Genomic DNA, 13717 nt, shown 5'->3' on the forward strand with positions numbered 1-13717 from the left:
TGCTGGGGCCCACTAGCCCTGGGGGTGGGAGAGGGACGGAGAGAAACAGTGGCCCAGGACCCCTGCTGGGACTATAGGGAGAGAGTTGGCAGGGCTGGCAGGCTCCCTACCTGGCTCCGTGTGTCCCTGCAGCTCCTAGGGGGAGGGGTCACAAGGGGCTCTCTGCGCGCTGCTCCCAGCTCAAGCGCCAGCTCCATAGCTCCCGTTGACCGGGAACAGCAGCCAATGGGAGCTGCAGGGGGTGGGAGCTGCAGAGCCCCCTGGCCCTTCTGGCTAGGAGCTGCAGGGACATGCTGGTGGGAGCCCCCCCCCCCACGAGGTAAGTGCTGCCCCACACCTCAACCACCTGCTCATAGCCCTGAGCTCCCTCCCACACACCTAAACTGCTCCTGCAGGCAGCTCCTGAGCCAACGCTGGCCACTGCAGAAGTTACGATGGTCACAGAAAGTCATGGAATCGTGACTTCCATGACAGTCATGCAGCCTTAACTTGTATATAAAAACAAACAAAGCAGCTACACAGGAGTATTTTTGTATGTGTTCAGGTTGGCATTCAAAAAGATGCAAAGAGATATTTTACACTTGCATATAAGTGTGCACTCATCATACCTCTGCAAGGAGAGGTTGAAAAGTCAGTATGTCCAATTTCTGCTCCACACATTTTCTTAATCTATCCGGTATGGGATAGTGTGGTAGGAAACTTGGAAGACATCTTCTACAACTTCTAAAATAAGAATTCAAGTTACTTCAAGTCAGCATTTTTAGATTGCACAAAGTAGTTCTTACAAACTGAATTGAACTGATTAGTGTGGATTTCTTTACTAAAGAGCAAGAACAAAACTCAAGATTCTGTAGTTACTAAAGTAAGCATAAGTTAAAAAAAAAAAAAAAAAAAAGATTCACATGAAGGACCACAAGTTAGCAAACACCATCCTCAAGGCTACAAAGACAGCTATACCAAAGCACAAGTACAGTAAATTAACCTTTTTCCAGTTTAGGTTCAAACAAAAACAAGGAACAGAAGTTTGCTACATTGGGGTGGGGAAGAGAATGTTGTTACAGAAGCATGTTTTACTTTTAAATGTTATGACCACAACTTCTTCCTCCCTAACGAAGGTGTCATGGTGAACAATTTAATATTAGTTACAGTTTTAGAGTATCTTAAAATGTATTTTGTCTGTTGTGAAAATTTACTTATCTAAGGACTGCTTCCTGTTTTTCATTCAAGAAATTTCTAATTTGTATTGCCAAGACCCAGTTACATCAATGACTTGACCAATGTTTCAAATATCAGTAATTCAGCCAAGGGATTTCCTGGGTTTCTGTCTTGCTGTCTAAAACACCATTAGATTGCACCACTCCTACCAGCGGGTGCACTCTGGCAACACCTTTAGTTTTAATTAGCCTCTAGTTCATTCATAAGTGTATAACATGCAGCAGGAGGACAGTTTGTGAATCATAAGAAAAACCATCTATAAAGAAAGTTCAAATAGTTGGCTGAAATAGTTTTTCCTTGTTCAGCAAACGGAGCTTTGAAGAAAACCCCCAGTTTTTATTTCTTTTTCCAGTTTACTGAATGAACAGTAGCTACAAACAGGAGATAAGCTAGTTCAGTGTGATAAACTGCCCTGAAACTACACATTTACTTCAATCAGCATTATATAAAGGTATGCTGTTCCATATCCCTCATATTTGACACAGCTGAATGTAGATTTGATAGTACCTTTTGCGTTCGGTTACAGCCATTGTAGTCTTCATGTGCTGTAACTCCGGAATAACTTTATGCTTTCTTAGGGAGAATGGCTCAGTGGCTGCTATTAGAGATTCCTCTTCATTTATTACAGTTACTTCAATGTAGCGTCCAATAATAAAATCAGAAAAACAAAGCAACAGAAGTTCTTTGCAGCGGCCAAGGTTTCTTTAAGTAAACAAGCAAAAATAAGTTAGGTTCTTCAAACCACAGATTTTACTTATCGGTTCAGCGATCACAATAACGTTGAAAGAGACTGATTAGGTTTTGAGGGAGCTCCCTAAAAATCAAATAATGGCTGATATAGACGAATGTGTCACATTCACAAAATTGTAAAGAGTTTTAGTTGAGTCCAGCTAACATTCCCTAAAAGTAAAGTTTAAAAAAAAATCTAAGCACTAAAAAAGTCCAAATATTAACAAGCCTGACCTTGAAAAAAAGTTTAAAGGGGAACTGTGCTTTAGAACAGAAGTATCAATCTAAAAATTTTGTACTTACTATAATCACAAGTACACCCCTGTGATTACTAAAACTGAATGGAGTTAGCCAAAAATATATCCCTGTGTACAATCACTCCACTGCTGAAAGGCCCTCATCCAGGATGCATCCCATTACACAGCAGCAAAAACTCTGCTCTTCTGGAAGTCTGTGTTCCTCTGCATAGACCTCCAGGAGCTGACAGAGCTAGTGAGGAAGAGGGAAGTCCCAGCCTGACCCCTCAAAAACAAGCATTTCCTGTCAGCAGAGGAAGTGGCAACAAGGGGAGTGCAAATCCTGCAAAGGAGAGTTTGAGGAGCTTATGCTCCAGACTATCAGAGCTCTTATGCCACACAACCTATCCTTTAATTCCTTTCCAGGTTCTGTCCCAGCACCAAATTTTCTCCTCACCTCTCCAACATATACAACTTAGTTCTGATCCTCTACTCCCAACCCCTCCCCCCCACCTGTCTGACTCTTAACTAGCCCTCCCACTGAAATTTACAACAAACATTAAGTCCCAGATAAACAAAGGTGTGTAGGCTCCTTACTTTCACTGAAATTAGGAGCCTAAATACCTTTGAGGATCTGGGCTTACGCACCTATAAAGGTGCTCAGCCTTATACAAAACAACTACCTAGTGATTTCCAAGCCCCCCACTTATCCCACACCTGTTGCCTCCCTAAAGCTTCAGCATCCTCTTACTGTTCTCTCTCATGAAGATATGTACAGAGTTATCCAATCCACATATAGTAGGGTCCCAATCTGTATTTCTCCTTCAGAGGTGGGTTTCACAAACAGATCCTACCCTAAAAGAAGGTTTTTCTCCAATTTCTATAAGGGCTACTCTAGCTAAAACAGCTCTCATAAAAACTGGACATTTAAGTTGCTGCACCATTGTTTTAGAGACAGTGCAGCAATGGAGATAGTACAATTTTATCCTGTTTTTCCATGTTTTAAATTAGAATCACACAACTATGATGCACATTTATAACACAGTTACACAAAAGTAAAATATTTTGCATGGCATGTGGCTCTGTTATTAAACTGAAGAGTTTTCTTTAATCAGCTAACGTCATTCTTCCTGTGAAGCAGAATCTGTGTGCTCTATGCAGTTAAATTACAGAAATCCAATATGTACACAAACAAAAAAAAAGTTAAGTTTCCAGAACAGCTCAGTTTTGAGTATCCCAGGACAGAGCATTTATAAAGCTCAGGATCTTAAAGACTATCCATAAAAATATGCACTCTGCGTATTTTTTGCTCAAAGAAAGACCATGTCTTACTAGTGTTATTAAAACAGGGACTCATTCACTCTACTTTGTCGATTTACTTCTTTACCCTTAAAAAAAAAAAAACCTGAAAAAACTGTTACTCATCTTTCCCTGTTGTTCTTTGAGATGCATTGCTCATGTCCATTCCCATGTAGGCGTGTGCATGCCACGTGCATCGTCACAGAAAGATTTTTCCCTCAGTAGTATCTGTCGGGTCAGCCCCTGCGCGCCCTAGAGCTGCACCCTCATGGCGCTGTATAGGGGCCTGCCACCCCACCACCCCTTCAGTTCCTTCTTGCAGGCAACTCTGACAAAGGAGTAGGAGGGTGGGCTTGGGAATGACATGAGCAACACATCTCGAAGAACAACAGTTATGGAAAGGTTAGACTAGTTTTTTCTTTGTTGTGGGCTTGCTCATGTCCATTCCCATGCTGGTGATTCCCAAGCAGATAGAGGAAGTGGATTCAGAGTTCAACAACAAGCAGACTGTAGCACTGCTTTGCCAAATCCAGCATCATCTCTGGCCTGCTGCGTGATGGCATAATGAGTTGCAAAAGTGTGGACTGAAGACCACATGGCTGCTCTATAGATATCGTGGATGGGAACCTGTGCCACGAATGCTAGTGAAGAAGCAGGCTGTCGGTGCCAGAGAAGGAACCTTTGCCAAGTCATAGCACATGCGAATATAGGAGGTAATCCATGAAGAAATTCTTTAGGCTGAGACTGGGAGGCCCTTCAGCCACTGCTACAAAGAGTAGTCCTCCTAAACAATCTGATCCTATCTAGGTAGAAAGCCAGTATCCACCTGATGTCTAGCACATGGCACCTCTGCTCCTGGCTATTAGAAGGTGGCTTCAGGAAGAACACAAGGAGGAAGACATCCTGGTTATTGTGGAACTGGAATACCATCTGTCAAGGCTGAATCCCCACTCTGTCACGCCAAGTGCACGAAGTGGGGGCCTGGAAGGATTCTAAAAATTAACATTTGCCACTCCAGGCTTATATTAAGCTCCCAAGGCTACAGCTTTTCTCTGCCCTTGGCTTGATAAATGCTGCCACCACCCAGATGCAAAAAAACCCCAAACCCTTGGACCCAGGAAGAAACACTTATGAATTCCTCCCTGTGGGGTACTCTTAAGCTCTTCTCCACCACCCCCCGCAAAATAAAAAGGAAATCAGCTGTTGCCACCAGCTAATCAAACAGCATATGAACAAAGCTCTTAGGACACCAAAAACCCAATCCCATTTTTAAAAAAAGGTAAAATTTATTAAAAACAAAAAAAGAAAAAAAAATATATCTGGAACTTAGGCTTTTGCTAGATTTTAGAAGAGCAATTCCAAAAATCAAGTACTCAAAATAGCTTTCTTGGGGGATGGGGTGGGGGGCTGGTTCATCTTAAAGGTTACAAGCAAACAAAAGCATCTGGGGTTAGCACAGAAGAGTCCACAAGCCAACAAGAAATAAAAGAAATAACCCTAATCGTGTCTTTTTAGACATTCCCTAATTTTACTTGCATATCTGAGGCTTCAGATAAGTAGGTTCAAGGTATGAATTGATCATCTATAATCATACCTGGCTTAAAGCTGCTTACAGCATTGCTGCTCCGTGGCCTTGCAGCCCAGAGAACACCACACAAAGGGAAAGTTTCTTTCCCAATTTTAAAAAATTCTACCTTCCCATTGGCTCTTTTGATCAGGTGCCCACTCCTTTTCTTTTACCTGTGGGACTGTTAGCCCTTTACAGGTAAAGCAAGCAGAGAACAGACCAAGAGGGATTTTACAGCTAACTTGCTGGCTGGGTGTCCATCAAAGGGAGCTACTCCCCCTCACTTCATGGATTACACGCCTCCCAAATCACAGACGGTGCTGGCCAGTCTGGTTCAGGTCGGGTCCATACCAGCTGGGATTTCTTCCTGGAGGTTTAGGAAACAGAGTTAATAAGATACATGCACCTCTAATTTTACTAATAATTACATGAACTAAACAGTACTTTTTACATTTTAAGGACTACGACTTAGAATGCAGGGGCATTTTTACCCGGCTGATTCTGGGAAACCTTCCCAGGAGAGTGCATCAGCCACTTTGTTAAAGGCTCCTGAAATGTGCTGTATTTCAAAATTAAAGTCTTGGAGAGCTACATTCCACCAAAGAAGTTTCCTGTTAGTTTCTTTGACTGTGTGAAGCCACTTCAATACAGCAGGGTCAGTCTGCAGGTAGACCTGCCATCCCCAAATATATGGGCATAGCTTCTCCAGAGCATATACAATAGCGTAACATTCTTTTTCTGAGACTGACTAGTGGCTTTCCCTGTCGGAAAGTTTTTTGCTGAGAAACACGACAGGATGGAATTGCTGATCTGCTCCTTCCTTCATTAAAACTGCTCCCATGCCACACTTGGACGCATCTGTGGTTACAACAAACAGTTGGTTGAAGGCCGGAACTCTCAGTACAGGGTCAGACGAAAGGGCCGCCTTAAGATGGTTAAAGGCTTTCTGACACTTCTCAGTCCACTGAACTGCATTTGGCTGTTTTTTCTTGGTCATGTCTGTCAGTGGGCTGGCAATTTGGCTGTAGTTTGGTACAAATCGTCAGTAATACCCGGCCAAGCCCAAGAAGGATTGGACCAATTTGTTAGTCTCTAAGGTGCCACAAGTACTCCTTTTCTTTTTGACTTAGGGACAGGCCAATTATGGATAGCATTTACCTTAGCCTGTAGGAGGTTGATAGTACCTTGACCCACCTCGTGTCTAAGGTACGTTACCCTGTTTAGGCCTATTTGACACTTTTGGCCTTAATGGTTAATCCTGCCTCCCTTATGCACTGGAAGACAGTTTGAAGGTGTTCCAGGGAGTTCTGCCCATGAAGCTGAGAATATAGCCACATCGTCAAGATAGGCAACTGCAAATTCCCCAAATCCAGCCAGGTTGTTATCTACCAATCTCTGGAAGGTGGCGGGTGCTTAAGCAAAAGCTTAAGTTCCAGATGTAGTTTTTTCCCTTTTGTTTTTAAATAAAATGTACCTTTTTAAAGAACACGATTGGATTTTTGGTGCCCTAAGAGGTTTGTGCTTGCTGTTTGATTAGCTGGTAGCACAGCTAATTTCCTTTGTTTTCTTTCTCAGCTCCTCCCCAGAGGGAGGTGAAAGAGCTTGAGGGTACCCCCACAGGGAGGAATTCCCAGGTGTTTCTTCCTGGGTCCAAGGTGTTTTTTTTGTTTGTTTTTTTTGCATTTGGGTGGTGGCAGCATTTACCAAGCCAAGGGCAGAGAAAAGCTGTAACCCAGGTAAAGCAAGCAGAGAACAGACCAAGCTGAACCTTGCCCTTGATGAAAACTGCGTAGGGTGGTTCTGAAGTGAGGGCCCTGATTTATGAGACCCTCCTGCCCGCTATGAGGAAAGCCACTTTCCATAAGTAGAGCAAAGAGCATGTCACCAAAGGCTCAAATGGTGCCCCGTCAGTCTTGAGGAGGGCCAAGTTAAGATCCCAAGGCGCGACTGTCTATTTTACCTGTGGGTAGAGTCTGTCCAGTCCTTTAAGAAAACGGCTACAGAACACGATAGCAAAGATGGACCGGCCACTCACCCTGGGTGGAAGGCCAAGATAGCTGCCAGGTGCACCCTAATCGAAGACACAGACAAACCTGGATGTTTTAGATGTAACCAATAGTCAGTATTGTAGTCAAGTGGGCAAGATCCCCTTCTGTCCAGTGCAGATAAGAGAACCTTTTCCATTTCACCAGACAGGTGGCCCTGGTGGATGGTTTTCTGCTCCCTAACAGGATCTCCTGAACCGCCCTCAAGCATGCTAACTCCAAAGGGTTCAGTCCTGAAGCTTCCAAGCTGTCAGGTGGAAGGATCTGAGACCCGGATGAAGGAGACGTCCGTGATCCTGGGAGAGCATGTCTGGAAACAGTGGTAGGTGATCAGTTCTTTGAGAGCTATAGGAGAGTGGTGAACCAATGCTGGCGCGGCCACGCCAGCGCTACCAGGATCAGGCTCGCTTTGTCCCCTTTGACCTTCAGCAGAACCTTGTCTATGAGCAGAATGGGTGGGAATGTATAGAGAAGATGGTCCTTCCAGGGAAAAAGGAATGCGCCTGGGAGTGAGGTTAGACTGTGATTCTGGAAAGAGCTGAACTGCAGACACTTCCTATTGTATCTTGTCACAAACAGATCTATATGGGGAGTTCCTCACCTTTAGAAAATATCCCCTCTGACATCTAGGCAAATGGCCCCTCGTGATTAGAGAAGGATCTGCTGAGATGACCTGCTAACTTGTTCTGAGCTCCTACAAGGTAAGAAGCCTCGAGGTGTATTGAGTGGGTTATTCAGAACTCTCATAAGTGGAGAGCTTCCTGTCATAGGTGAGAAGAGCACGGTCCACTCTATCTGTGTGTGTATGTACATATAGCATATTGCTGTCATGTTATCTGTAAGCACCAACACACATCTGACCTCTAGATAGGGCTGGAATGTTTGGCAAGCAAGACACACTGCTCTGAGTTCTCTCATATTGTTGTGTAGCAGGAGCTCCCCGTGGGACCAGAGACCTTGAGTTCCGAGGTCCCCCAGGTGAGCTCCCGATCCCAACTTGGAAGCATCGACGGCTACAGTCTCCTGAATGGAATGCCTGCACAAACCACCCCTAGATCCAGCCCCCATAAGAGGGAGTCGATCACCAAAGGAGAAGTGTGAAAACTCTGTCCAGAAAGTTGCAGCCTGGCCAGTAAACTGTTGCTAGCCAGATCTGCAGAGGTCTGAGTTGTAGCCTTGTGTGCTTTACCACATATGTGCACGATGCCATGTGCCCCAGGAGTTTCAGGCAGGTCCTCACAAAGGGGAGGTGGAATGTTTTCCGAGACTGTCTATGATAGAAGTCAGCACCTGGAATCTGGCTTCTGGGAGGGAGCCCTTGAGCTGGACTAAGTCGAGAACAACCCCTATAAACTCTATCCTTTGGGTGGGGACAAGGGTCGACTCTTGTGTACCATCTGGAAGGCTGACGGTATTAACTGGATGTGCTCTTTCACCTGAACTCTGGACCAGTCTCTGACCAGCCAGTTGTTGAGGTAAAGATACACCTGTATTCTTTGTTTTCTCAGGAAGGCCGCAACTACTGCCATGCACTTTGTGAAGACCCGAGGGACTTCTGAAAAACCAAATGGCAATACAGTGAACTGGTAGTGCACCTGTCCCACCATGAACAGCAAGAATCGTCTGTAGTCCGGGACTATAAAGATGTGAAAATATACCTCTTTCAAGTTGAGGGCAGCATACCAGTCTCCCGGATCCAGAGAGGGGATAATGGAGGCCAGGGAGACCATGTGGAACTTCAGCTTCTTCATGAATTTGTTGAGGTTTCGCAGGTCTAGAATAGATCTCAAACTGCCCTTGGCCTTGGGGATTAGGAAATATCAGGACTAAAAGACCCTGCCCCTTAACTCTAGAGGAACCTCCTCTATCATTCCCAGTTGCAGAAGCATTCACAGCTCTCGCAGTAGGAGTTGCTTGTGAGAAGGGTCCCTGAAGAGGAACAGGGAGGAAGGAGGGGAATAACTCAATTCTAGAGTGTATCCCAGTCCTATCACATGTAGCACCCAACAATCTGAGGTGATATGGGCCCATGCCTGATAGAAGTGGGATAGCTTGTCCACAGAAATAGGGGAGATTGGATCCAGGTGCAGCCCTATTACACTGTCCTCAGGCAAATCCTAAAAATGCCTGTTTGGCACCCAATGACTGCCTGGTAAGTCCACATCCCTGGGTCGAGGAAGGCTGGGGAAAGGTCTGCTCTTGTAATTCCTGCCCCTCCTTCTACCATAGTCCTGTCTCAGTTGTGATTGCTAGAACTGAGGTAACGATTGTGGCTTGAAATGTTTTCTCCGTGGGGCCAGGGTGTGCAGACCCAAAGATTTCAGCATGGTCCTGGAGTCTTTCAAGCTGTGCAGTTTAGCGTCTGTTTGCTCAGAAAACAGCACTGTGCCTTTGAAAGGCAAGTGTTAAATGGTCTGCTGCACCTTATGAGAGTGGCCTAAGGCCTGCAGCTGGGAGGATCTCTGCATCACCAACGCCAATGATATGGTGCTTGCAGCCGAGTTGGCTGCGTCCAGAGCTGCCTGCAAGGACGCCTTTGCCACAGCCCTGCCCTCCTCAACCAAGATTGAGAATTCTGCTCTGGATTCTTAGGATAAATAGTTCTTTGAATTTTGTCATTCTTCCCCAGTTGTTAAAATCATAATGACTAAGGAGCACTTGTTGATTAACAGTGAGACGCTGGAGCCCCCGTGGCATAGATCTTCCTGCCAAAGAGGTCCAGCTTTTCTGCATTCTTAACCTTTGGGGTAGGACCCTGCTGCCCTGTCTATCACACTCATTTGCTGCCAAGACTACGAGGAATCCCAGAGGAGATTGTGTAGTAATATTCAAACTCCTTTGGTGGCGAAAAGTATTTTCTCTCCGGCCATAGTTTGCAGAGAGGCTGGAGTTTGCCACAGCACCTTAACTGGCTCTAGAATGGCACCGTTTCGTGACAGGGCTACCCTTGACAGTTCTGATGGTGTCAAAATGTCCACCAGGGTGTGAGAGATCTCTAAGAGATCCTCCACCTGGATCTCCAGGTTGTGAGCAACCCTCTTTAGCAGTTCCTGATGTGCCTTGGGGGTCATCTTGTGTGTGTGTGTCAACGAGGTTCCTGCAACTGCCTCGTCTGGTGAGGAAGAAGAGGATCCTAAGATTGGTACTGGCTGTTGTTCCTGTCCATCCAGTCCTGATGGGGCCCATGATGCTGGTCCCTGGGGCACGATACTGGGCTCAGTCCTGTGCCCAGATTGTTAGAGGTGGTGATGGAGGTGGCGGGGCTCAACCCTCCAAAGTCACCGAATCTGACCTCCTTGACTGAGGACCCTGAGCCTGATGAAATGCCCAAGGAGTCCAGAAGGGCCACTGCATCGGCACCCGCCATTATACTGGCCAGCCCATGAGTGGGAGTCCCCGGCTCATCTCGTCCATCTGGTATCATTGGTGCAATCGGTGCCGGCTTTTTCTTGAGACATAGGACTCAGGTTCCGAGTCAGATACTGAGGATTCATTCTTCGGACGCCACGGGGGTGTGATGCCGGTTGGGGATGCTGCATCATTACCGGCTTCCCTTTTGACGGTACCTGCTTTGGTGTCGCAACTGCTTTCGCCTCTGGTACCGGCTCACATCTAGGTGATGACAGTGGCACCGGGAGGGACATCAGATCCCATGCCGCCCAGAATGCCTCTAGTGTGGATGGGAGTCCCATTCTCCCTGGGGGGAGAGTCCAATAGCACCAGACTTGATGGTTTCCTTTCTGGGGCAGGAGTCAATGGTGCCACAGCAGCGGTTGTTGAGCCCAAGTGATCTTGCCTGCTGAAGTCTTTATGGTCAGAGGACTTCAGGATAGGGAAGTACCCCTATCAGTTTTCCACTGCTTCTTGCACAGGACCAGAGAGTGGGAGTGGTGCCCATGCACTCTCCTGTACCGACCTCCTCTATACTGGCAAACTGTGCCGATGCCTAGAGTCGTGCCATGCCAACGAGGAATCTTGCATCGGTGCTGGGAAGGCCGGGCTGCAGTGCCTGTCCCCCATGGAAGCCGGCGTGCACCTTGTGGAGTCAGAGGTGCTTGGTGCTGAGTTGGGGTGACCCTGCTCCAAGGAGGATGAAGAGCCATCTCCATTAAGAGGAATTTAGCCTCTGCTCCCTTTCCTTGAGTCTGGGGCTTAAAACCTCTACAGATCCTGCACTGATCATGCAGGTCAGATTCACCCAAAAACCTGAGACAACTAGAGTGGGGGTCAATGAGAGGCATAGGTTTATGGCAAGCTTACACCCTGGAAACCAAGGCATGCCCGATGTCTAGGTGGGAAGAACCCTGTTAAGTGGGATTCTTCACTACACTAACTGTAACACTAACTACTAAACATTTCTATAACTATTTACAGGAAAAAGTACAAGCACAAGAAAAGTCCACTGGGGAGTACTTACAGAGCAAAAATGAGCAGTTCCAAAAACCATTACAGGCGGAAAGAAGGAACCGAGGGGGGAACGTGTCGGCAGGCCCCTATATACAGCACCATGAGGATGCGACTCCAGGGGGTGCTTGAGCCAACCTGACATATACCACTGAGGGAAAAAAATCTTCCGGTAACTGTGCACGTGGTGTGCACACACCTACATGGGAATGGATATGAGCAAGCACCTGAAGAAGAACTAGATGTTTAAAAGGCAGCTGACCTAAAAGTTAAAGCATTATGTTGCTGCCTTGTAAGTTCAAAAAGGATTGGACCAATTCTGCCTTAACATATACACATACACTTCCCATTGCAGTCAACTGGAGCTGTGCCTGCAAATCTGAGGGTAATATCTCATCCTTAAGCTTCCTTTGACATAGCAGCTGAAAAAGAACAAAAACACACATACACTGCGGTGCATATGATCACAATGGAAGTCTTTCCCTCAGGTGGTATGAGGATTTCCCCACTTGCTTCCGCCTCAAGTATTGGCTGTTCTTCCACACTTTGTCCATTTTCTCCACTGCACAGATTTTCATCTTCTCTGCTACCAAGATCTTTATTCTCTCTTGCTAAATTTGGATCCTTAGGAATAACTCCTTCTGTAGTAAATAGACAGATAACAGTAAGCTTTAATTACTGTATGATAGAAGTTTATAAAATCATGAATGGTGTGGAGAAAGTGGAAGTGTTATTTACCCCTTCACATAAACACATGAACCAGGGGCCTCCCAATGAAATAGGCAGCAAATTTAAAAACAAAAGGAAGTACTTTTCCACACAATGCACAGTTAACCCGTTGAACTTGTTGCCAGGGGAAGTTGCTGAAGTGAAAACTAAGTGGATTCAAAAGAGAACTAGATATATTTATGGAGGCTAGGTCCATCAATAGCTATTAGCCAAGATGGGTGTCCCTAAGCCTCTGACTGTCAGATGCTGGGACTGGACAACAGGGGAGGGATCCTTGATGACTGCCCTGTTCTATTCATTCCCTTTGAAGCATCTGGCACTGGCCAGTGTTGGAAGAAGGATATTGGTCTAGATGGACCATTAGTCTGACCCAGTATGGCCATTCTTATGTTCTTATTTACTGACAAGTGGGGCATGCAAGGTCCTACTGAAGGAACATACAGGCCTTTAAAGAGTTAGACATTACATACGTGTATGTATCTCACACATACCTGGTGGGGTTCCATTATTCATAACAAATGCGTTATTCAGTGGCTGGCACATAGGTTCGCTACTGTGATTGAGTGAACTGATGTTCCCTTTTGAGGAATTCTCTTGTTTCACAGGAACTGATGACAAAAATGTTGTTGGAGTCTTCTGGCCTTTTTCAGGCAACTGAAAGCTAAACTGCTTCTCTTTTTCCCAGCCAGCTAGTCTGCAGCTGATTAAGGAATGTGGTACATTTCCCTTATTCCTAGAAGTAATTAAACAGTTATCTGTAAACCACATTTATGAAAAAAAGAGGTTACTTGCAATACAGAACACACAAATCAAGACAGAATCAAATTCAGTTACACTCCAATAAATCCACCCTCACTGAAGCGTGGAATGCATATCAACTCCATTGAGAAGAATTTTCAGGATAACTAAAAGAAGAAATATAAATACATAAAATAAAAAGAATAAACCACTGGATTAAGTTATCCGTGAAGTTTCAATATAAGCTAATGTAAGTAGGACCCATGGATTAGGTTCTAGTACAGCATAACAGATCGTCAGAGGTTATACAATATTCCTCTGTATTTAGACTAGGAAACAGCTGTGGGAACAGAGTCCATGATGTGCCAACTATTGGTAAAGGTTGAATGTTTAATGATGACCATTAAGGTGAGCAACATGGATGCAACTCAACTTTGATCCTGTCAGATATGTGCAAGGTCTGAAATTCAGAGTGTCAGGAATGGTATAAGAAGAAGAAATAACACAGTCAAAAGGGAAAGTTATAAGAGAATAATTGAGAGAGCTTACTCTATCCAAATGACCATGTTTTTACTCTCCCCTAGCTTAAGTGTTCCAAAGTTAGTCATTCTTGACACCTCCAGTCCTCCTTTGTCTCTCATTAAATTTTCATATGACTCATCCAAGTTAATTTCACTAGTGGCCGATAGTCTGTAAAAATCATAATGACACTGCGTTGAATCAAAGTTACATGGTTAGACTCAGGAAAATATAAA

The 13717-nt window shown here is 45.2% G+C and overlaps 1 protein-coding gene across 7 annotated transcripts in view; it reads right to left on the reverse strand.

Annotated features, from left to right (window-relative positions):
- The window catches only part of MOV10L1 (Mov10 like RISC complex RNA helicase 1), an 84157-nt gene that overhangs the window by 49499 nt on the left and 20941 nt on the right, over window positions 1-13717 (reverse strand). For 6 of the 7 annotated variants that reach the window (XM_038414930.2, XM_043496119.1, XM_038414998.2 and 3 more), the window contains 5 exons: window positions 13512-13652; window positions 12716-12957; window positions 11944-12136; window positions 1723-1917; window positions 609-723 (listed from right to left, as the gene is read on the reverse strand). In XM_038414930.2, the coding sequence (XP_038270858.1) occupies window positions 609-723; window positions 1723-1917; window positions 11944-12136; window positions 12716-12957; window positions 13512-13652 (886 nt within the window). The remainder of the gene's footprint in view (window positions 1-608; window positions 724-1722; window positions 1918-11943; window positions 12137-12715; window positions 12958-13511; window positions 13653-13717) is intronic. The other variant, XM_043496112.1, reaches the window with a different exon arrangement.

The sequence above is a fragment of the Dermochelys coriacea genome, chromosome 1, assembly GCF_009764565.3.
Source record: "Dermochelys coriacea isolate rDerCor1 chromosome 1, rDerCor1.pri.v4, whole genome shotgun sequence".
NCBI classification, from domain to species: domain Eukaryota; kingdom Metazoa; phylum Chordata; order Testudines; family Dermochelyidae; genus Dermochelys; species Dermochelys coriacea.